Source organism: Myxocyprinus asiaticus, chromosome 46 (genome assembly GCF_019703515.2).
Source record: "Myxocyprinus asiaticus isolate MX2 ecotype Aquarium Trade chromosome 46, UBuf_Myxa_2, whole genome shotgun sequence".
Classification (NCBI taxonomy): Eukaryota; Metazoa; Chordata; class Actinopteri; order Cypriniformes; family Catostomidae; genus Myxocyprinus; species Myxocyprinus asiaticus.
The window spans coordinates 13437324-13463123 of NC_059389.1; the positions used below are offsets into that span (position 1 = coordinate 13437324).

The 25800-nt window shown below is 37.1% G+C and overlaps 1 protein-coding gene across 4 annotated transcripts in view; it reads right to left on the reverse strand.

The window, feature by feature from the left end:
- Nucleotides 1-25800, reverse strand: part of ccnd2a (cyclin D2, a) — a 231118-nt gene that overhangs the window by 65899 nt on the left and 139419 nt on the right. For all 4 annotated transcript variants that reach the window (XM_051689078.1, XM_051689077.1, XM_051689075.1 and 1 more), the window contains one exon: nucleotides 4829-4875. Coding sequence is in view for 3 of the 4 variants with exons in the window: in XM_051689077.1 (XP_051545037.1) it covers nucleotides 4829-4875 (47 nt within the window). In the remaining variant the exon portion in view is untranslated. The remainder of the gene's footprint in view (nucleotides 1-4828; nucleotides 4876-25800) is intronic.

The window sequence follows — 25800 nt, forward strand, 5'->3', positions numbered from 1 at the left end:
AACATGGTAAAAACAAGGCCTACAAGGTCAAAAAGCACTTATGTTTGAAAAATGGCTTTAAAGTTTTTTGATTGTGCAGCCAAATGTAGAATATAAAATAGTCTTATTGTGTTAATCTGAACATAGTTGAGCCAAACCCATGTCACAAGACAGATCATTGTCTAAGAGGCCCAGTTTCAGTCAAAATTTCGGCTTTGCAGGGCAGTATACTGTACTTTGGTTGGAAGTATACTTAAATTATACAAAACATTTAATAAATAAACATGCAAGGGGCGGTTATGTGTAGAACTTTATGAATGACAGACGTTCCAATTCTGCAGAACTTTCCGGAGTGATTTGCATGCGCAGATTTCATGTGGGCCTGGCGGTAACAAACTTCTGTACTCAAGGGGGCAACAGAGTTACCTTCAAATGTCTGTGCCATTAACTGTGCCATTAAACTAGATATATTACTATTCAAATAGCTAGTTATAAACATGTTTACAGTATAAGATATAACTTGCTTACAGCAATATTCTCTTCAAATATTAGAGGCCCCAATATACTTCATACGAAACCGAAGATCGAACAGGTATGATGTCATTTAGAACAAAATCTGGCCAAAAAGAAGGTGTTCTTGCTTTCGTTTCGGTGGTTTGTAACAGCTCGCCTGGGTAAACTTTTATGAAAACTTCTAACCGGCTTCTAAACACCTTCTTACTGCCATTGGTCCATGTCATCAGTAGGTGTAACATGAATCTCCATCTTCTACTTTGTTTACGTTTTTCAGTCAGTATTCAACATGAAAACATCGGCGTGCAAGACCATGTCGTGCGTTTTTTTGTTTTGTTTTGTTTAATTAGTCTACGAAAGGAATCAAATCTACTCAAATACTCTCAAGTGCCCATTCACTCATGTGCCATCTGCAGCGAAAGCCATTCACACATCTGCCCAAAGATATGCCTCTCTTATCACCATTCTTTTGTCTGTATTCTGAATATTAAAACTCTTTAAGCCGTTGTATCAGTGTCATCATAAATTACAATAACAGAGTGTAACAGACATCTGCTTGTGTAGAGGCAAATTTGAATAGCATATTATGGCTGCGTATAGTGTGTTAGCGCATTAGCGTCATGAATTCAGAATGTGAACAAGACAAATTAAATATTTTTAAATCATCATCAAGTGGTTAAAACAGCATCTTTTACTGATCTCGTGTGAAATCTACTCATAGAATGAGGCATAAAGTAATTGATAACACATTTTTAAGGTTTTACATGTAGCGTCCTCATATTTAAATGTACTTCTAAATGGCTCCCACTGCTGTGTGGCAGATGTCTGAATGTTTGCAAACAGTATACCATTGCTTGGCTGTTTAGAACTTCTTTTTACCCCTGAATGAAGAACGAAGAAGAACTTCTCCGGAAGTATATCGGGGGCTTAAGAAAGAAAACTGACTGTAGAAGTAGACAATCACTCTAAAACCCGCTACAGTGCCCCTTGTGGCAACGCTGAGAATCCAATTGCATTATTAATTGCGTTCTGACATATTTCGGGAAGCAACGACATGTGAAACCGTGCATGTGTAGCTAGAAACCTCTCCGTTCATTTACATGTATACAGCAGATGTCTGTTTCAGGTCTAAGATTCAACAAGGCGAGTACTCACCAGGAAACCTTCTAAACAGGAAGCTGTCATGAAAATTTAGTGTTTATCACCTGCGCTAATTTTTGTGGACATGACACCCTATATTAAAGGAAGCGTTCACAACATAAATAAAAATTTTCATCATTTACTCACCATCATTTTGTTCAAAACTCATATAACTTTCTTTCCTTCCTGGAAAACAAAAGATGTTAGGCAAAATGTTAGCCTCACTATTCATTTTCATTGCATGTTTTTTCCATACAATGAAAGTGAATTGTGACTCAGGCTAATATTCTGCCTAACATTTTGTTTTGTGTTCCACAGAAGAAATACATCTTCCGAACAGGTTTGGAGCAACATGAGGGTGAGTAATTGATGACAGAATTTTCATTTTTAGGTGAGCTATCTCTTTAAAGTAAAGGTAGAGGCAAATTTCAAATAAGTAAAAATAGCATAGGTCTAAAAAAGTCACTCCCTTAATGAAATATATACTCAAACCAAACCCTTTTAGGGAAAAACTGGCAACCATATTAAGGATCTGGCATTTTCGCTAGCGTTTTTAATGGAAGAGGAAGTGATAAAGGCTGGCTACCAAATCTGACATTTAAAACACTACCAGTAATGAAACAATCTAATGAGACAGATGGGTCCAATAATTGGGAGATTGGGTGGCATGTCTGAACCACAGGGAGAACTGACCGCAGGGAAAGACATACTAAAGTGTTCCAGGAGAACGTGGAACCAGGGCTGAGAGGGGCTTTAGAACTGTGGCTCCAGTGCAGTGCTCGAATGGTGCTCAGCTGTAGCAGACAGCTGTGCAGACCTGATCCCAGGAACTGAAAATACTGCAAAGGCAAATACTCATGTCAAAAGTGCCAAGTCATTCACAACAGAGGTTTCTCTTTTAAATAACACATACATCAACACACACACACACACACACACACACACACAGCATTTAATTTTCTAAATGAGAATATACCATAGACTTCTTTTGTTTATATAAAGCTAATTAAAAATACCTGAGTCGTAACCACCAAAGACTGAATATAATCAGTATAGTGGTCAATCAATACATGTTTTTCAATAGCAGATTATTAAACATTTTTACTTCCTTTAGAAATACTATAGAAAATTGCATTATTAAAATTAATACTGACTAATTTTTCCAAATGAGGACATCCCCAAATTTCCCCAGAGGGAGGATTTGTCAGATTTCGCTCACTTAGGGGGACAAGTATAGGTAAGTTCCTACATACACACACATTCACTCACACACACTATACAGTTCTGATAAATCGGCTTTATAAATATTTAATGAAAACACACATTAATTTTCTGAAAACGGAAAACACCCTGGAAATGTGTTTATTCCTTAAACCTTTCACAGTATAAAATGCTGTTTTTCTGACAAAACCTGAAACACACACAGCTGCACAGTTCTAAATGTGAAAGAAACTCACGGACAGGCAGATTAAAGTAGCACCATCTTTACTACAATCCAAACAGTGACTCTGGCCCAAGCAAGAGTTTATTACTGTTCTCACTGGCATCCAGACAGAGGAACTGGCATGAAGCTTCATGCCATTTGTTCCACTATCCATAATTACCTCTGTGTCTATATTGAATTTATTTCATAAGGTTACAGGCCCTTCAGTATGTGTTTCGTTTTTTACAGAGAATAATTGTACAAGAGGTGAGAAAAAAATGAAAGGTTTTACCAGGTTTTGGTAATGAATGGGATTTATAAATAGCACGAAAACCCCTCATGTGAACATTTACAGGAATTCAACTGTAATTAAGGTTTCAGTGGTTGAACATGTTTAAGTATCAGATCATTTGTGATACTGAAATCTTTGCTGGTGTCGCTAATGGTAAGATGGTTGGCCAATGTCTAGGTCAGAGCCTAAAGGTCAAAGACTTTATATAAAAAAAAAAATAAAAAAAAATAAAAAAAAAGGAAACATGGTGCTTTGTCCATGCCGTGAGTTAAAAAAAAAAAGAGAAAAGAAATAAATGTTTTATTTTAAGTCCATATTTTACTCATGCTGTGAGATAATATCTATAGTATAGTACAGTGTATATATATATATATATATATATATATGTAATCATGCTGTGACATAAATAAATAAAGGTTTTATTTTAAGTATTTTAAATATTCATTGTTTTCTTAAGTCCAAATTTGAATTATCTTGTGAGATAAGAAAATAATAATTAATAGTAAATAAAGTATATTATAAATAAATGATAATAATAACAACAAACGTTTCAAACTTCATAACAACCTGACATTACAACATTAAAATATTGACTTTAAAAAATATAACAATTAATCAAGTCTAAAAATGGTATATGCCCTAATTCAGCACAAATGTATGTATGGAAGCACTCAACTGGAGTGGAGACCAAGGCCCTTAGCCTGTAGCATCTGACTCTAAATCACCACAAACAAACAGAATATTTGCAAAGGTTCACAGCTCGTGCAAAGGATAAACTGAAAGAGCCATTGTCAGCAACACTCGCTTCTGGTAAGATTAGTGCCCACATACACACACACATGCATTATCACTTCACTGAAATAATGGGCCCTTAAAACAACACCCTCCTCCGTGCTGTTACATGAAACTATGTGTACTGAGATACTTGTGGGAAATGTAGCAAAACTCTAACTGAAGCCAGCATGGTAGGATTTGGTAAAATTATTCAATGCCAGACACTGACAGGGGAAACAACAAAAGCATCAGCTAAACAATCAAACAAAACTGAAATGTGGTGTGGTAAACCAGTTGTTATGGCTGCTTTCAAGCAGGTTTCCTGAGCACTCCCCCTGACTTTCATTGGTTGGAAAACAGACAGCCAGCCCTCAACAACCTCACGCCATTGGTTGAGCCAATGTTGCTGTGTCAGGATGCTCAAACAAACAAAGGAAAGTACTGAAAGCACCACAGAGAGAAATCACCACATATATTTTTTTTAATCATATTTAATAAATTATGCAATTACACATTTACCTGAAGGTCAACATCCAATAGGTATTAGGGGTATTTGCTATCACCCTCTATCAGATGCATAGATTATAACCAAAAGACCAAGATTTCAGACAAACTGCAATCTTAAGTTACAGCAAGACTTATTAAGAGAAAAGTAGCTTGAAAGTCAAAAACTAGCAGTGTAAGCAAACCCTTCAATCAATACTTACTTGTATATATCTGTGCAATCCAAGGCCTATTTGAAATCCATTTCCACCTGCGAACAAAACAAAACAGAGAAACAAACAATGAGTACATCTTTCTATATGACTTATTTCAAGTTCTCGGCTATGGCATGGGTCTTCATGGTTTTGGGGATGACACTGGACTGTACAGTCTAATGGATCATTTGAAGGTATCTTTATTTTTATGGAAAATCCATGTCCTCCTTGTACTGAAATTGGTGGAATTCCCCTAATGGTGGCCAGTTTCATAGGACAGAAACCCCACACTTTCAGATCATACTGGTTTTGTTACTGTAAGACTTTAAAGCAAGGCTTTTGAAACTTGAGAAATGGAAAAAGTTTCAGCACAGTTAGTAAATTTCTTTCTGTATGAATTAGACTGTACTGTGAATAAATAAAGAACATGATACAAAAAGAGTGTAGGTTGTTGAGAGTACAAGATTAATATATTCTTAACTTGATTTTCCTGAAGTAAATATTAGTGCTTCCCAGGCAACCACTCTATGCCAGGCATAGTGTTTTACTGAAACTATTAGTGTTATCAAAAGTACCGGTACTTCAGAACCAAGTCGATACTAAAATAAAAAAGATGTAATGATACCAGTGTTCCTGCAGTACCGGTAGTACCGAGTACCAACTCTATCCGGTACCAGCGCACAGTATGACTGACACACGACAGTTTTAAAATGCTCACAGGCTTATTTTGAGCGCGTTCTGTTACTCCTTTTACACTGAAATGGACAGTTAATCAAATTAAAATCGTGACATGTCATAGTGTGATTTATTAAACCTCTGAAGGCTGCAGTCTTACTGTGGAAGAGCTGCGTACTTTAAATAAATCCAACAGCTCATCCACTAGAAACTCCAAAGACATTGAGAATCATTCATATTGTATGAGATGACAGAGCACTTATCGTTTGTAAACCACGCAGCACTTGTAAAATATATATTTATATAATTAAAATCACAGCATTCGTGCTTTAATCTCAGCTCAGCTTTATTTATATCAAATTTAAAACAACCAAATTGCTTCACAGTAATACAATTATAACATAACATTTCAAAATTACCACATACACAAACACCAGTAGTCTAAAATACAAACAGTCCAAAACTGTGTCCTACATTTCATTTGTCAGACTCAAAGGACAGTGTAAAGAGATGAGATTTCAGCCGTGATGCGAACTGTTTATCCGGAAAAGTGAAGCATCCGGCAAAAAACACGTCATAATACATGCATGATTCAAAATACAATCTAGATGCATGAAATTGAAGAAACTGAATACAAATATATTACAACTGTATAGTAAAATGTAATATTCACTGTAATAAAAATAATAATAATAATAATAATTAATCAAAATATCACAAGCAAGACAGCTGTTGAATAACATTTTGGCAAAAGAATGCAATGACATTTTGAAAAGATCTATTTTCACTTGTTAAAAATTGTAAGAATTTATTGATTGGACACCATTTTAATGATGAAATTAAACTTAAAAAAAATTCTGGAAAGTTCTGGAAAATAATAATACTTATTAAACAATAATTATTCAAATAATTATTAAATAATTAAAAATAGCTAAACTGGTGTTCATTAGCACATTATAATATTATCATATTTTTGCTGTGGTATCGAAATTGGTATTGAGAACCATTACATTTCAGTGGTATCGGTAATGACTACTGAAATTTTGTTTCCGTGACAACACTAGAAACTATATATAAGAACAGCGTTTTCCTCCACCAAAAACAGAGACTTTCAAAAATGCTCTCAATAATGGAATACTTTGGAAAACGATAACGTTAAACTTAAACAGATTAAACGGTGTGTATGTGACCTTAAACCTTTTTTAAACGATTTACGTTTATAAAAAACTAAAATAGTAGGGCTTTCATAAAATATTGATCAGTTACGAAGGTTTTTTTGTACTTTTTCAAGAATGAACAAAGTGGCATTGATGAGTTTGCAGGTTAGTGTATGAAACCGGTATAACCACGCAAATTGGATGATTAGAAATGGCGATGTTTATTATGCAATTTCTCTGTACAGTATGTTGCCTTAAATAGATCATTCATTCAAGCTGTCAAACCACAAAATGACATACTCCAACTGAAAATACATTGTGTAGGCTATATGAAAGATACATTTACACAATATATCATGATGGCTAGAGTAAGTAATCTTTGTCCTTTGATAATGGTTTGGGTCGTATTTAATGAAAAACTGCGAGTTGAGCTCCATGGCACTGCAGAATTTTGACGCTGAGAATTGGCGGTGTGTGCATACCTTCATAGGAAATAATTCTGTCCGGTGTCCGGTGCTCAAACCACTTTCACTTACCCTGCCGCTCACACTTTACCAAAGTTGTGTTAAGAAATATGTTTGAAAAAGACTATTGTGCAATGTACAGCCCTTTTTATTTCTGGAAGAAAAATCCCAATATATTTTGATAATCATTGGGAAAATCTTCCAATTATCGATGCGTGATAAAGGCCTCGATCCTAAGCCTAAAAAATAGATAAAATACCTAAGCTGAACTTATTTACAAAAGAAAGTTTCAATGGAGTTAAGCAGTTCGAGCTTAAATAATTACAGAAAAAAAATATTTGAGGAATATCAATGTAACTCTGCCTTTTTTGAAAAAACAAATTACTATGCTTAACAAAATACATTACAACTCAAAGCCAAAAATCTTTTTTTCCTTTACACTGAACTGAAACAGACAGAGATCAAGAGGGGATCCAAACCATAAAGACTGATATCTCTCTATACTTCCAAACCTCTCCTCTGATCAATCTAAATAGGGCAGCTTCACCCATAATAGACAGTGGAAACACACACCTGGAAAGAATGCAAAGAAAGTGGGCGAGGAGAAAGAACAAGACAGCCTGAGCTGCTGAAGAAAGAAGTAAGGAGAATGTGGGGGGGTCGGAAGCGGTCGCATCCCTAAAGCTACTGAGATGTGAAGTTGTCAAAACACATATTTCAATGTGAACAAAGTGAACGAGGAGTATGCATACAAAAGCGTGTGAATGGGCAGATGTCTGGAGCAGTTCCCGGGCTTCAGCCGCTCAGGAAACTCAGGAGATAAATGATGTGAGACTAAAGTTCTTCCATTGTTCCTGTCTCATTTAGAAGCAGCTCTATTATTGCGCAAAAATGTCTTTGAAACTCGAGCACTTAGCGTTTTATGTGCCATTAAGCCATGATATGCGGTTGAATCAATCTTCTAGGGTGCCTTCAATGAAACCACCTGATCTGATAATGAAAGGAGGATGAAAACAAATGTCCTTTTTCATTCAGATATAACACAGGTGGTCAGCGATGTAAAGGGAGTTGTGTTATTGATTCAGTATATACTGAATCAAGTTCAGGTGCTAAACATTGATGCGTCGAGCATTTGAATAGACACAAAAAGACACTGTCCCCGTCAGTCACTGTCAATCAGCAGTGGTGTACAGAAACTTGAGATAACGCAGTGTGGTTTTCTGCTTGTTGTAGCACCAATGTAGGTGTGGCGTAAATGCATGTTTCTGCTTGAGTGCTGACTTGGTAGCACTACAATAGATGCACCCTCACTTTGCAGCACATTAAGTGACTTGCTGGGTCTCCCACAAACTGGCCCGTCGCAAGAATCTTCCTTGACCTAAGATGTTACTTAGTCACTATTAATGAAGCTGCCGTACAGAAGCTTACGAGATAACAAATGATGTGGTTTCTTGCACACCGTTACCCCAATGTAGGTGTTATGTGTGTACGTGTGCGTTTGTGCCTGAGTGCTGACTCGCCTATTTTATGCCAGAAAAGCGACACCCAGTCGCTACAGAAGAAGGTGTGATTTGTGGAGGTTCTTCTCCGTGATGTGAAGAAGCTAGCAAATGAGGACAAGACAAAAGTCACTGTGTCTAATTCACTAATAAATGCATACTAGTGTTTTACAAACTGTACAGTAGGTGCACAGAAATTCAACAGATTCAAAAGAGGTGCGTTCGCAAATTGATTTTTTTTTTCTTACCCTCGTTTTCACATTGATGAACCTGGATCATTCTAAATTAGGGAGCATGTGGCCACAGTTAGTAATTAGCATAATACACGCCCAAACCATCTCCATATCCGGGCTTTCCATACAACTTCTACTGTATAGCAATTTGTCACTCTATGCAAATGTATCTGTATGCTCTCTAAAGATGCACTCTCACCGAAGAGAGTAAGGATCTTTGAGTAAAACCATGCCATTCTCAAAACCACTTGAAACAATATAAACATATTTTACATAGACTACACTTGATGCATTTTATGCAGAACCAATCCTAGATCAAGCTTAGTTGTTACATTTCTAACATATTGGGGAGACCGGTGCTGGTTCCCAGTTTTAGTTCAAGAAATATTTAGGTTTGGTAGGTTTGTCAATTTCTGAATAGCCTGTATTAAGTCTTGGCTACAAAAAAGCTATTGATCCCTCTGTTGTTGCCCAAGAAAAAAGATACAGTTCACTGAACACACGTTGACCTTTTGTGATAAATTGTCCCAATAACAGGGCATGCTGTCACACTAAATGGGGTAAACTGTCACAATAATACCTGCATTTAAACCAGTGTCAAAGGTTTTATATGAACATTGTGGAGGGATCAGACCACTCATCACCCAACAACCACCACCAGCAAAACAAAATCTATGGCTCTCAAAAATACCAAAACATTGTTTTGGCCAACAAATATTGTAATTTATAAATTGTATAATTTTATCACAATAAAAACACAAGTGACAACGTGCCCCAATGATAATGTGACAACATACCCTGACATGACTTTCATGAAAAATACCTTTGTCCTAAGAACACATTTAAATTTTCTCTGGAAAACTCTGTCTTCATAATATGCTGTACTGGACACTTGCCTGAATGTATGCATGTGGTTTTATTGTTTAAGGTTCCAAGAGCTAAAACAAATATATGATGATAGTAAAAATGTTCTTTCGAAGGTAGAATTCAGTCAAAATATCTGGACTCACTTTATATTAGGTGTCTTTAACTACTATGTAGAGTCATTAAGCATTTGGTACAATTTACTTATTATGTACATATGTGTTGCATTGTATTTACATTTAAAGTACCTGCATTTAATTAAATCTGCAGTTACACTGTTAACCTTACCCCTAATCCTAAACCCTAACCCTAACCTGACCTAACCCAAACCTAAACTAACCCTACCTCAGTAGCATCAAATGTGAATCTTGTAAGAATTTTTCAGAATAACATGTAGCTACACAATAAGTACATAGTATTGTATGTATTTTGATTTTAGTACATAGTAGTTAAAGCACCTAATACAAAGTGGGATGAAATATTCTTATTTAAAGAAACAGTTCACCCAAAAATAAAATATTTCTCATCATTTACTCACCCTAATGCCATCCCAGATGTGTGATTTATTTTTCTTATGCTGAACACAAACTAATTTTTTTAGAAGAATATCTTTGTAGGTCCATACAAATCAAGTGAATGGATACCAAAATTTTGAAGCTCTAAAATCACAAATCAGCATAAAAGTAATCCATAAGATTCCAGTGGTTAAATCCATGTTTTCAAAGGTAATATGATAGGTGTGGGTGAGAAACAGATCAATATTTAAGTCTTTTTTTTTTTTAATTATTATTTTTTGTTTTTTACTATAAATCTCCACTTTCACTTGCAATGTATGGATCTACAAAGCTGAGATATTTTTCTAAAAACCTTTGTTTGTGTTCAGCAGAAGACAGTAAGTAATACACATCTGGGATGGCATAAGGGTGAGAAAATGAGAGAATTTTCATTTTTGGGTGAATTATCCCTTTAAGAGGGTTTTGAACCAGGTGTTTGAAACTAACATACAAAACCTCTGCAAGAGAAAATATTTGCGTAATTGTTGACTTAATCTTATCGTTACTGAGACAAAGCCCTTGTGAAAACTTCCCAGAGTGACAACTAACCCGGGTCTAATACATATATAAATATATACAGTACATAATATCCAAAATTGTAAGTGCCACTTATTGATGAATCATGATTTTTGCATGAAAGATTTTACACATACACTAGCGAACAAAAGTTTGGAATAATGTACAGATTTTGCTGTTTCAGAAGGAAACTGGTACTTTAATTCACCAAAGTGACATTCAACTGATAAAGTATAGTCAGGATGTTACTGATGTAAAAAAACAACACAATCACTATTTGAAAAAGTCATTTTTGATCAAATCTAGACAGGCCCCATTTCCAGCAGCCATCACTCCACCACCTTATCCTTGAGTAATCATGCTAAATTGCTAATTTGTTACTAGAAAATCACTTGCCATTATATCAAACAGTTGAAAGCTATCTGGTTCATTAAATGAAGCTTAACATTGTCTTTGTTGTTTTTGAGTTGCCACAGTATGCAATAGACTGGCATGTCTTAAGGTCAATATTAGGTCAAAAATGGCAAAAAAAGAAACAGCTTTCTCTAGAAACTCATCAGTCAATCATTGTTTTGAGGAATGAAGGCTATACACTGCTTGAAATTGCCAAAAAAAACTGAAGATTTCATCCAAAGGTGTACACTACAGTCTTCAAAGACAAAGGACAACTGGCTCTGACAAGGACAGAAAGAGATGTGGAAGGCCAGATGTACAACTAAACAAGAGGATAAGTACATCAGAGTCTCTAGTTTGAGAAATAGACACCTCACATGTCCTCAGCTGACAGCTTCATTGAATTCTACTCGCTCAACACCAGTTTCATGTACAACAGTAAAGAGAAGACTCAGGGGTGCAGGCCTTATGGGAAGAATTGCAAAGAAAAAGCCACTTTTGAAACAGAAAAACAAAAAGAAAAGGTCAGAGTGGGAACACAGACATTGGACAACAGATAATTGGAAAAGAGTGTTATGGATCTTAACCCCATTGAGCTTTTGTGGGGATCAGCTAGACCTCTAAGGTGTGTGAGAAGTGACCGACAAGACAGCCACATCTATGGCAAGTGCTACAGGAAGCGTGGGGTGAAATGTCACCTGAGTATCTGGACAAACTGACAGCTAGAATGCCAAGGATCTGCAAAGCTGTCATTGCTGCATATGGAGGATTTTTGATGAGAACTCTTTGAAGTAGTTTCAAATTGTAATAGTAATTTTTCACGTTATTAATGTCCTGAATATACATTGTGATCAGTTGAATGCCACTTAATAAAAGTACCAATTTCTTTCCATAAGAGCAAAATCTGTACATTATTCCAAACATTTGGTTTGTAATAATGTGTATTACAGTGTATGCGCAAACACACAGAGTAAGTGAATGAGAATTGCTCCTTTATCATGTCCTTCTGTGAACCTGTCATCATTAATACCATCTTTCTTTACCACCAAAAAGAAAAAACCTTTTATATAATGATCGGAATGTTGCCCTTTGTTTTGTGGGTGTGGTTAGAGCCGTTCACAAGTGTCATCAGGTGGGTGTCGAGCGCGAGTGGGCGAGTGCTGGCATCAAGTCTAAATGCACCTCTTCAATCTCTCTTCTTTTTTTTTTACTTTTTGATATATGTGTGGACAAAAAAAAAAAAAAAAGGTAAGTAAACAAGTGTTCCACACTGGAAGAATGGACAAAGTCTTTGGTCTCTTCCTGCTCTGCCAGTGGGAGAGTTTACCTTCCCATTTAGTTTTAGAACACAGAGTACATGGAGGATTAAGTGAGAATCACTTCCTCCCAATGTCTTTGTCTGTGTCTCTGTTTCTATCCTGTGAAGATTTCATCGCCATGTTTGTTCACAGTTGACAGTGTCACGCAGATGTTTCTTTGGCGGTGGCGCATGCTGGGACTGCATTGATGGAACTTTTCTACCTTGTCAAGATGATGAAAAGAGAAGAGAGGGGGTAAAGGACAGGAAAAGAAAGAGAGACAGCAAGAAAGACTGAATAGCCCCTGAAAAGACATTCCTCTGCAGGTTGGTGGGGATTCTTAATGGAAAAGTTCACCCAAAAATGAAAATTCTGTCAGTATTTTCTAACCCTCATGTCGTTACAAGCTGGTAAGACTTTCATAAATCCCAGGAATACAAAAGAAGAAATTTTGAAGACTGTGCTAGTTGCTCTTTTCCATGCAATTACAATGAATGGGGACTAGAGCTTTCAAGATTCAAAAAGGGCAAACAAAGCACCATTAAAGTATCATAAAAGTGGTTGAAACAACTAGTGAACTATATTCCAAATCCTCTAAGCTTTGTGTGAGGAATAGACCAAAATGTAAATAATTATTTACTGATAATCTTCCCCTCCAGTGATGTTAACTCGAGAATTGCTGCGATCAGATCATTGAGTCAGTGTGTTGAATGAATCAGTCCGATTCGGAAATTTTTCACTCGGACTGTTTTGTGAATCAACCGATTCGTTGAAAAGATCTGAATCAAAAGAACAATTAGTTTACAAATCAGACACCGTCACTTTGCTCATAACATGCTGAGGTGAGTCAGGGTGTATTTCAAGATTTCATGTGAATAATAATGAAATGTTATTGCAAAGCTATTGTATGGCTTTAGGACACTTGAAATATTGCATTTGAGTAGTATGGGCAACTTTTACGATACTTTTATGGTGCTGCTGTGTCATTTTTGAAGTTTGAAAACTTTTTTAATGAAAAAAGTGGCCAGTGTATTCTTCAAAATGACTCGTTTTGTGTTCCACAGGTTTGGAACAACATGAGGGCGAATAAAAAAAATGACAAAATGTTCATTTTTGGCTCAAATATTCCTTTAAGAACTGAAAAGAGATACACACAAACTTTGCAGGATCCACGGTGACTGTCCAAATAAGGTAAAATGATGTGTGTGTGGAACTGATATCAGTTCTGTGTCCTTGAGGGTGCAATCAGGCATGAATATTTTCTCTTTCTATTTCTACTGAAGTCCTAACCTGTAATGTTTTTAACCGTCAGGTGCAAAACACAAGAAAAAAGGTAAGAGTTGCTGTTTGATCATCCAGGCTGAAGATTTTCACCCATCCACCCACAGACAAAAAACACACACAAATGACAAAAACCAAGGGAGCCGCCAAATCGGGGGGAGCGCATTCTTGCCGTCTCCTCACTCAGAGCTAACACAACATGTGGCTTTGTGGCCCCCCACACCGCCTTTTCTGTTTAAGAGGGCTTAACGGGACATTGACCATATACTTTTGTGTTACAAACTACGAGTTCCTCTTCTTGCAATGTACTGACACTGACAGCTGGGTCAAGTTTTAAAAATGACCAGGCGGATCTGGACAGGTCCTCTGCAACAGGATGATTCACACGAAATCACAATTTTCATAACTAGTTTGGTTGTTTGAATGACTAGTCTGTGTTAAGTATAATAAATGTTAATTAGGCTCCGTTATGGTCACGTGACCCTGTTCAGAAGCATTTCAGAGGGATATGCGGATGCTAAGTGCAGCACTTCAACATGTTAACTAATGGATATTCAACAAATAAAAAGGCTAAATGATTATTACATCTTATTGCACAAAACAATCAAAAAAAGAAAAGCAAGAAATAAGAAACGCTCTAATAAAGAACGGAACACAACCGCTTATGTGCATCTTGAATGCAGAATGACACGCTTCAGTGTAAACGGAGTTCTTCAGGGCGATCCTCGCTGCACATTCAAAAACACAGAACTGCAAGATGATGTGATAGTTCACAACATCAACTGCAACTATTTCTTTAAGCAGTGTCAGACACAATCAGCAAAAGACTTTAATCTCTCCAAAGCACCTTACAAATATGGGAATATTAATCACAGCAGAGGACTTAACGTACGACAGTGATCGTCTTGTAATGTGCTGTTGATGCGGCGCTTTGATGCCTTTAACAACAGTGATGCATAAATGGACTAAACGAAAACTTAGCAGAGGGTTTTCCTGTGCTGACTGCTATTCACTTTAAAACTCAGCAAGCTATAATCATGCAAAAACACTCTCCAAGAAGTTGCCTCTCTCAATTAATTTGAGAACTGCATCTCCCTTTAAAACCATCACCACTAAAAATATTAATGTTAGTATTCTAACCCACTAATCGATTAGTCAGTTGTTGGACAACTAGTCGATTAGTCGACCACTGTAGCACATCCCTAGTTGGCAGTAGAGCATGTTTGCACATGACTTAATTCTGGTCATAAGGAAACGCATACTATTTATTTTTTATTTTTTATGTTTTGTCCAAATCGTACAGCTCTTATAATGACCATCTTTTTCGCATTTTAGTAATGAGAATTAGGGGGTAAAATGTGCGTAACTGTCATGAAAATATTTCACAATGTAAAAAATCTTACTGGCTTCATTTCCTATATGCAAAATATAACTTCTATGCAAGAAGTAAGTAAAATAGGACCACAAAGGTTTTCTTGACGAGTTATTTGAGAAACACCCAAATGCGTCTGAAGAAATCTGGATCTGGCATGTAAAGGTATACTAGACGAAAGAATACTAGGCTGGACTGAGGAGAATTTGAATGGAAGAATGAGGTCTAACAGTAAAGGACTCAGTGCAACTGACCGCCTTTAAGGTAGTTACCTAATTACTGCAATACATCAGCATGTCCACCATGCAAGAGAACTGACAGATGGATAGTTGACATGAAATGCTTTTGGAAAGTTGCTTTGTCATAAACGTCAGTTCTGACTGAATGAAGCATCTAGGTATTCATGTCTATGGTCTGTCTGAGGGATATGAATAGAGATATATTATGGGACTGTTGATTTGCAGGTATTTGGGGATTTGTAAATCCTTTGTGCATTGAACAGAAGGGAAAACTAACCAAAAAATATTGATGACTCATCTTGCTTGACACAGATTTTTGTCCAATGAAATGCTTTCTAGAATAAGAAAGTCCCTCCCCCTTAAAACCACCTGCAACTGACTAGCAAGTAGCAAATCATGGTTCATGGCTGTATATAATGAAAGTTAATTGACTATTTAAAAACAAAAGGGATGAGCCCTATAATATGTCCCACTCAAACTTCCTGTTTCAATAGGAAATACATCAAAACAGGTAAGAAAACCAGCTACAGTAGAACATCACCAAATCAATACTAACAGTCATAGTCCAGCCTGGCCCAGTATATAAATTCATGCTGGTCTTTTCAGCATGGTTGTCAAGTGATTTCATGGGGTCTATCACTAGAGCACACACACAGACATACACGGAGGGCGAGCAACTGAAGCTGCTGTCAGTGTTGAACAGCTGCATGGGCTGCTCTGCTCTAGACCGGGCCCAGCCACCTCTGTCCCACAAAGAGCCGCTTGTGCCCTCTCAGTTTGGCTTCACTCGACATGAAACACACACTCACAGGGCCAGGGTCAGACCCTGTTCTTTGTAAAGGGGGCTGTTGTCAGACCCCATTGGCAGACGGAAGAGTGAAGGTCAAATGTCAGAGGTACGGGGGGCAAAATGAGGGCTTGGATTGCTGCACCTCAGAGCAGTGAAGCACATGAGAAGTAGATGTGAGCATGCTATCCCTATGTACATTGTGAATAACACAATGACTTTCAGGGTGTCAACTTTTTAAAGAATCAGTATGCACTTTAAAAGTTCAGTTTCAGTCAGACTAATACAATAATTCCTCTTTTTAAATGCTTTTGTCTGACTGAAAGTTTAATTTCGACGAAGTCTGACAAACAGATATGACACTTACAGGCACGTCATATCAGATCAAATAGATATCAAATGGGAGAATCAAACATCCACCACTTGTTCTTTCACCATGATGATTCAGCTTACTGCATTTATAGTCAACATTTGGGCAGGGATAATTTGACAATCTTTGCTATTTGAATTGTATTATGATAACCATTTATTATATGATATTGCCGCTGCTTAATGTATATCGCTCATACCCGCTAAAGTGCACCGCTCAATTACTCTGATTGAAATGGTGAATGCAGACTATATTTGAAAACGCAGTCTTTCCGGTTTAGTAATGACATAAAGTCATATTGCGATTTCAGTCTTAATTCAATCAATCGTGCAGCCTTGCAGATATCATACCGATGTCTCAAAGGTCAAAGTCTGCAGGTTTCAAAGTGTTTTGAATGTTTTTTTTTTTCATATCCATTTTTGTGAAGTTCGTAACGCAAGTTAATTTCCCAAACTAAACTAAAACAAAAAAACTAAAAACAAAAAATTTCCTGATGTCTGGACTTTATCTGCATGGGGTTTTGATTATACATACAAATGGTTTGATATAGCCTACTGGTAGAGAAGAGGCTACTTTCTATGAGAAGTAAAATTTCACTTTCAGACTGCAAATGTCATGTCCGCAATGCTGGAATTGCTCAGTGGTGACGTGCGAATACAATCGATGATTTGACTACGCATTTTGTCATGTACAGTGCCTTGCAAAAGTATTCAGACCCTTGACCAATTATTTCATATTACTGAATTACAAATGGTGCAATTAAATTTCATTCTGTTTGATATTTTATTTTAAAACACTGAAACTCAAAATCAATTATTGTAAGGTGACATTGTTTTTTTGTTGGGAAATATTTTTATGAAAAATAAAAAACTGAAATATGTTGCTTGCATAAATATTCAACCTCCACACGTTAATATTTGGTCGAGCCACCTTTTGCTGCAATAACTGCTTTAAGTCTTTTGAGGTACATAGTATGTACCAGCTTTGCACACAGTGACGAAGTGATTTTGGCCCATTCTCCTTGGCAGATTTGCTCCAGGTTGTTCAGGTTGGTTGGGTGATGCTTGTGGACTGCAATTTTCAAATAGTGCCACAGATTCTCAATAGGATTGAGATCAGGACTTTGACTGGGCCACTGTAGGACATTTATCTTTTTGTTCTTGAGCCACTCCAATGTTGATTTGGCCTTGTGCTTGGGATCATTGTCATGCTGAAAGGTACATTTCCTCCCAAGCTTCAGTTTTTTAGCGGACTGAAGCAGGTTCTCTTGCAGTATTTCCCTATATTTTGCTCCATCCATTCTTCCTTCAATTCTAACAAGATGCTCAGTCCCTGCTGATGAGAAGCATCCCCACAGCATGATGCTGCCACCACCATACTTCACTGTAGGGATGGTGTGTCTTGAGGCATAGGAAGTGTTAGGTTTGGGCCACACATAACGCTTTGAGTTCTGGCCAAAAAGCTCTATCTTGGTCTCATCTGACCAGAAAACCTTCTCCCACATTGCAGCTGGGTCACTCACATGCTTTCTGGCAAACTCCAGACGTGCTTTCAGATGGTACTTTTTAAGTAACAGCTTCTTTCTTGCCACCCTCCCATACAGGCCAGCGTTATGCAGTGCTCTTGATATGGTTGACCTGTGCACCATTACTCCACTCCCAGCCACTGAACTCCGTAGCTGCTTCAAAGTGATTTTTGGCATCTCTGTGGCTTCTCTCACAAGTCTCCTTTTTGTTAGAGTGTTGAGTTTTGAGGGACGGCCTTTTCTTGGCAGTGCCTGGGTAGTGTGGTGCAGCTTCCACTTCCTGATTATTGATCCAACTATGCTCACTGGGATATCCAAACATTTGGATATTATTTTGTACCCTTTCCCTAATCTATGCATTTTTATTACTTTATCTCTAACTTCTGTGGAATGCTCTTTGGTCTTCATTTTCCTTCAGATTCACAACCAATGATCCTTCAACAATGGGATTTTTATCCAGAAAATGTGATTCCAACTTTAATGATTCACAGGTGGATGCCAATGGTAAAGTAATTATGTCCATACCCTGGCAGCTTCCACAGCACAGGTGTTGAATACTTATGCAAGCAAGATATTTCAGTTTATATATATATATATATATATATATATATATATATATATATATATATATATATATATATATATATTTTTTTTTTTATTTTTTTTTTATTTCACAACATAAAACCAATGTCACCTAACAATAATTCATTTTGAGTTCCAGTGTTTTAAAATAAAATATCAAACAGAATGAAATTTCATTGCACCATTTGTAATTCGGTAATATGATATAATTGGTCAGGGGTCTGAATATTTTTGCAACACACTGTATACTTGGACAGACATGATAATTGTAGCTTGACTAAGCAAAAACCAGCTGTAGCATGATTATAACTGCACTTGTAAACGTACTGAATTTCTACAGGTAATTTTCAGGACACAGTCTGTGGAGTTTTGTCTTACAGTGATCGAATTATCCTTTGCCATCCTTAGCACAGTTGTACAAAATGTCAAATACATTCAAGACTTTTTGGATATAACACTACAGTGTTTGTGAAATAGCCTACTTATGCTAAATCTGAACTAAAGATACATGTCAATACTTCAGTTTTGTGGATGTGCCATCCAATACTAAACAGAAATTATTTGATATAATCCAAGGGAAAACCTGCTAAAATAAACTCCTAAGTGCGAGCTTCTATTTGGCATCAGATAAAAATACAGACTAACTTAACTATTACCTTTTGTGGCTACAGAAATGTGTTTTGAAAACGATGTTGAAACATTGCTTATGTAACACATAGAATTAAAAGTACATTGTTTAGTATATGCACTTTTTAAGACCCCCCTCATTTTTCTATTTGGAAAGGGGCATTCACACGACAACAATTAGCGGTGACAAAGTGACCAAAAGTAATTGAGAGAGTTTCCAATTTGAGACTGCATGACCGGCAGCAATGATTGGCAATGCAACAAAGTTAAGTAAAGTTAAATGTATGAAAATCAGCAGTGATACGATGTGGCTACTACCAATAAGAGTGCAGACAGTGGAGCTCACATTACCTGCCTCATAATACAGTTGGATACTGTAATTAAGGAAAAACTCCTACTAGTAACCAAAAGTATGTGACTTGGCGACTCTAATCTTTTGACTCAAACAGCTTAATTTGGTTTCTTACCACAGGGCTCCAGTCTACGATTAAATGGTCGCATAATCGACAATTTTTCCTGCTAGTGGGACTAAGTTTTGTTATAGGTTGCACTGGTGCGACTTCAGTGTTGGCCGACTCTCCCTCTCTCTTTCGCTCTCCGTTTTTATGCGCTGCCATTTTCTGTAAAGCAATATCAACCGGCAAGCGCATTACCCGGATCAATGGACAGATCAGCGCGAGCGCATAGTTGAGTTAACCACGGACCAGTCTCGAGCTCTCAACCGCGGCACGCAGCATAATTTATTGACGGTACGTGTCCACTGGCAACTTTCCAACTGTAAACGCACATATATAAGATTATATTTTTGCTCGTATACTGTGTAATTGTGTATAGACTATACACACTTTACATATTACAAACACACCCCAAAGCGGCTGCTCTCTCAGTCATTGTGAGCGACATTGAGTGGATTTATTTCACACCAGTGGACACACACAAGGGCGTAGAAGTGCAAAGAATTTACATGTTTCCATTGATCATGGTATAAATATTGGGGGGGGTTTCCCACCCCCCCGGAATCTACGCCCCTGAAGAAAAACTGCATGAGTTGCGGAAACCATTTGAATTCTCTGGTGCAAGCCTCTATGAAAACACTCAGTGAGTAAACTAGATTAAAACCACATTAAATGGCCCGATATTCTGAACAACATTTTAAAGATGAACAGGATTTACTGTGACGTGCATCAATATAAATCAGCAGACTTTTCACACATCACCGCCCTTAAATTACCATGAATTTACTATAGTAACACCAACTGTATTAATTATAGTATTTTAGAAAACAATTATTTATAATATATATTCTTATATAACTACTATATTTCTATTAAATTTATAATATGCTACATAGGAGTGAGGGAATAATATTCATTTTATTGTAACTATGGCAGTTTATTAATGTTATATATATATATTAGTAAAAAAATTTCAATGGAATGCAACATTAATTATATTATTATGTTTGGTTCACTGATAGCTTTGAGTTTGATTTATTATTTTAATTGGATTGTTTGAATGTATTACTATTACCTGGTAAATAAATTGTTATTATGATTCATTCTGAAGGTCTGTTTTCTAGTATATTTCTTATTAACTACAAATCTATGGTCAGAGTTGGCTTAACTAAGCTACTTCATAAGTAACCCATTACTTAAGTATGTACTAAAAGGCTAAACAGTGAACCGAGAATCTATAATAGAACTTAGCCAAGTAGAATTAAATGGGAATACTAAGAGTAGGGCCGAGAATCTGTAAAACAGAACTTAACTGACTGGGGCTAAACGGTGAGTCGAGAATCTATACTGAACTTAACCAAATAAGACTAAACAGATAAAGCCGAGAACCTATAAGGACTAAAACTTACTAATATCTGAAACTGATGAATTTGTAGTTAAAGGACCTGCATCCAGCCAGCACAGGACACAAATAACATTGAAATAACAAATGCAGTCTAGAAGAGAGAATTACAAAAAAAAAAAAAATATAAGACACAAAACTTAAATTCAGAGCATAGATACATCAACAAGGTTTTTCATAATTAGAGTCAGATGAAATAAAGAAAAGAATTAATGATAAGATTAATAAAACACGCAACTCAAATCAAAATAATCAAAGTATTATTTAATGCGCATGATAAGACAGAACACGCAGGAGACCTTCAGCCACGTCATTGGATGCTGTCCTTGGGCCAATAGGTGGACCTTACAATGTTATAGATAACCTACTGTTTTGCCAGTAAATTTACATCTGCATACCAACTCAAAATCAATGCCTTACCATCTAATGAGCATTTCAGTCAGGCAGAATATGCAATATTATATAATAATATCACTTTTAATATTAGTTTCTGTCTTTACATTTTTTATTTGATAGGCCGCAGACCCCCACCCCGCATCGGTGCTACCAAATGAGGTGCTGGTGCCACCGACTGTAGAACTTGGTGGCACTGGTGCCACCGCTCTTAAATGTTAGTCTGGAGCCAAGTTACCAAATTTAGTTTTGTTGGCATTTCTCTCAAAGACAAACTCTGCTGTGATCGGCACCATGTTGTTTTGTCACATGACTCCGTACCTCAAAAGTTTAACCCTTTACTGACAGCACAGAGTCTCCAGAACTGAGATTAGTCGGTTTAAATGAATTCAAATATGCGCTGCGTATAGCGAAGCCAAAATACAACGTCCACGCATGTGTACACAGGGTTGCAAAAGGTTAATAATGGGGTCAGAAACCCAGAACCACACTGTCATCTGCTTCCTGTCTTTATAGGAAACATATTAAATCAATGTGGGGTTTGTGAATGAAGGAAATTTATATCACTTTATAATGCATACTGAGTCATTCTGGTTAAGGAGGATGCCGTAACATCAAAGGAAATTGGCATGTTAACGTCTTGTGTATACCAATAAACTTGCTACACAAAAAAGTATACAGTATATGCTTTCAGTTTGAGACTGGCAGCAGAGGGCTGACTGTCCTTCAGCAGCATTATAGGGACAGTGGTTTGACATTTCTAGGTCACTGAGCCACTTGTAAAACAAACAGCTCTGAGATGCTAGGTGCTTCCCTGTACAGCATGACACACTGAGCTCCGGTCCATGAAGAGTGGACCTTGTTGACAATGGTAAGGCAAACAGAACCTATAACATTTCCCACGGAGTCCCAGTGACCTGCTAAAGATTATATAAAACACTCCTGTGTTTGTGTGTGTCGGTGTACTAACTAGCTCATCCTTAGCTGTTGACTCATGATGCGTGTCAGAGAGAGTTCCCACCGAACCATGACAAGGCACTTCAAAGTGTGTTTACACTGAGGGCATACAGTATTTACTGAAATCAGAGATATTATAAAGGGATGAAATGGCATACTCGAGAAGTCGTTAAAACTGTTAAGTCTAGAATGCACATGCACATTAGGTGGACCAGCCTGAAAAAGTGCCATTATTTGTGTAATTTGAGCTGGAGAAGCACAATGTGATTGCTCAATGTTTAGTATATTGCGATTCAAAATATATATATTTAGATTTTATACTTGCTTTTTTCTCATTCATATTTATTGGACTTCAGTACTTTGCACAACAGTTGCTTAACTTCCTGCTTCATTATAGAACCCACAGAGGTTGCGTAGAAATAACGCACATCAGTGTTCGTGAAAAATCGCATCTTTGTTTCAACGGAAACCTTTACAGTCTGAAAAGTACGGAGGATCTGTGTGGAAACCCATACAAATGAAACAAGTTATAAGCAGTAAAAATATATATTATTGCCATTGGAATATTGATACAGTATCGTAAGATAAAATATTGTGATACTTTGAAATATCTGTCTCCATCTGTCCTCCAGCAGTCTGTTGGGCTGACCACTCGCCCCTGCAGCTGTGGCCAATTCATAACCCCCACCTTCTTATCAGCACACTCCTGCGACCCACAACTGTCCTCGATGAAACCAGTACAGTGCCGGCGGGCTGCCAGATATGTCACAAGCATCTCTGCTCGCCTTACACAGTTACGGCTGTGGTTATGGCAGGGAACACTGGCATCAGGATGTGGATAAAAAAAAAAATGGGTGTAATCCAGACAACTGGACACCTAAAGCATTTGTTTATGTAAATGGGAAGATGTCAATCCCTGCAAAAAGCTTTTTTTATCTCGTGAATTTTGAAGTCAAGGCAAAGTTTTCTAAAGGTTACACCATATGACCTGAACAAAATGTACCTTTTCATAAAAATGTCAAAATATCAGATTTTTATTAATTTCACATACAGTCTTGAGGGTCCAAATAAGTCATCTCTGTTTTTTGTGTGTGTGTGTGTGTGTGTGTGTGTGTGCATTTTATTTTTTTTTTTTTCAGATTTTCTCCCCTTTTCTCCCCAATTTGGAATGCCCAATTCCCAATGCACTCTAGATCCTCGTGGTAGCGTAGTGACTCGCCTCAATCCGGGTGGTGAAGGACGAATCTCAGTTGCTTCTGCGTCTGAGACCGTCAACCAGCGCATCTTACCATGTGGCTTGTTACCGTGGAGACAAAGCACGTGTGGAGGCTTCACGCCACTCCGCGGCATTCACGCACAACTCATCACGCGCCCCACCGAGAGCGAACCACGAGGAGGTTACCCCATATGACTCTACCCTCCCTAGCAACCGGGCCAATCTGGTTGCTTAAGAGACCTGGCTGAAGTCACTCAGCACACCCTGGATTTGAACTTGTGACTCCAGGGGTGGTAGTCAGCGTCTTTACTCACTGAGCTACCCAGGCCCCCCACCTGACTGATTTGGTGGACACAAGTTTTTCCAATATTACTAATACTTTTGTTTTATTATTGTTTCACATCTTTTTTTTTTTTTTTTTTTTTTTTTAATAATCATAAACGATTGTTCTATACTAATGCCAATATTTCATATTTGTATTTTAAAGAATTTCAGCTTTTAATAAGATGGTTATACCACATGACATTTTTATACTTTAAGCCCAAGAAAAAATATCAAAATGACTCTGAAATCAGTAATTGAAAACACTGGCAGCCCAAACAAAATTCAAAAAATAATGAAACGGGTTTAATTTTAAACAGGTTTTTAAAATTACACACTTCACCTATAAAATCACTCATATTTCCAGGTTTTCCAGTAAGTGTACAATAATAGACATTCAGAAATCTGGACACCTAAAACATTTGTTTATGCAAATGGAAAGACATGAACAAGCATCTGCAGTGCAATTCATGACGCAAGCCGCAATGTTTTGCGATGCTGCATACGCAAGAATTGAGCAAAGAACACACACTACCACACATACACACAATTACTGTCTCATTCAAATGCCTGACAGTCAAAAACACTGAAGTCCAAAGCTACAGAGGAAGTGGCTGGTATTTAAGCAGACATGCCAAGCAGAAGAGGTCAAATTTTCTGTCCAGCTTGTCCGTCAGTCCTTTATTTTCTGTCCTTATTATTTAGTATGCTGACTTCATTATATTGCAGCCTGATTTGCAGTCATTGAAAAGCTCCTTTATGCTGGACTGACGTGGGTCTGTAAAGATTAAACTGCATTTGACGAATGATGAATTTGGCAAATGGCATACTAATTTTATGGTTGTGTGTGATGTGTGTTTGTATATGTGAGCAAGGAGGTGTGACTCTGTGCATTCCATAGTGTAATTATGCATTCTTGCGAGGACATTTCTGTCTGCTTGGTGGTTCACTGCATATGTATGTACTGTTTGTGTGTGTGTGTGTGTGTGTGTGTGTGTGTGTGTGTGTGTGTGTGTGTGTGTGTGTGTGTGTGTGTGTGTATAAAGAGAGAGAGAGACAGACAGACAGACTCGCAGAACTAACCAATCACACTTGCGCATCGGTCATCTTTTCAAATCTACTCTCATCTTACTCTTATTGACATGTTTCGTAACTGTACAAATCTATCATGCAAAACTTGCCATTATGATGCTAGGGTGTTGTGGGTGCTAAGTGGTGTGTACATGTGGTCTATGCCATACAAGTAAATGGCATAAATAATGGCACAGCTGGTCATTCATTGTTGATTCATAAACGTTACCTTGTTTAAATGTAAATGGTAAGCACATTTTATCCACTTTCGAACTGCTAAATATAACACATATGAACAGTTCTCTAGGAAAGCTGGAAGACTTAAGAATAAATGTTAAGGCTCATAACTTCATCAGTATTTCAATGTTATTAATGTTTTAGCCCAAAAATGTATACAATTAATTTATAGCCAAAAACACAGTTTGAAGAGTCATGAACAATCTCTTCTCTTTAGATTCCGGAGACACACCTAATGCTGTCTAGGGTTCCGGGTCATTTTTATTCAGATTCGTGAACTGATTTGCAAAATGAATCATTCAGACCAATTGTACTAATTAAAAAGAATCAAATTGATCAAAAGTTTCAACTCAAATGATTTGTTGGTGAATCGGACACCACGATCAGTGAACAGCATGCAGTTTACATTTACTGCTGTTTTTTTTTTTTTTTTTTTGCTTTGTTTGGTTAATGCATCAGAGTAAAAGTATACATTTTCTCTTCAAATGTAGTT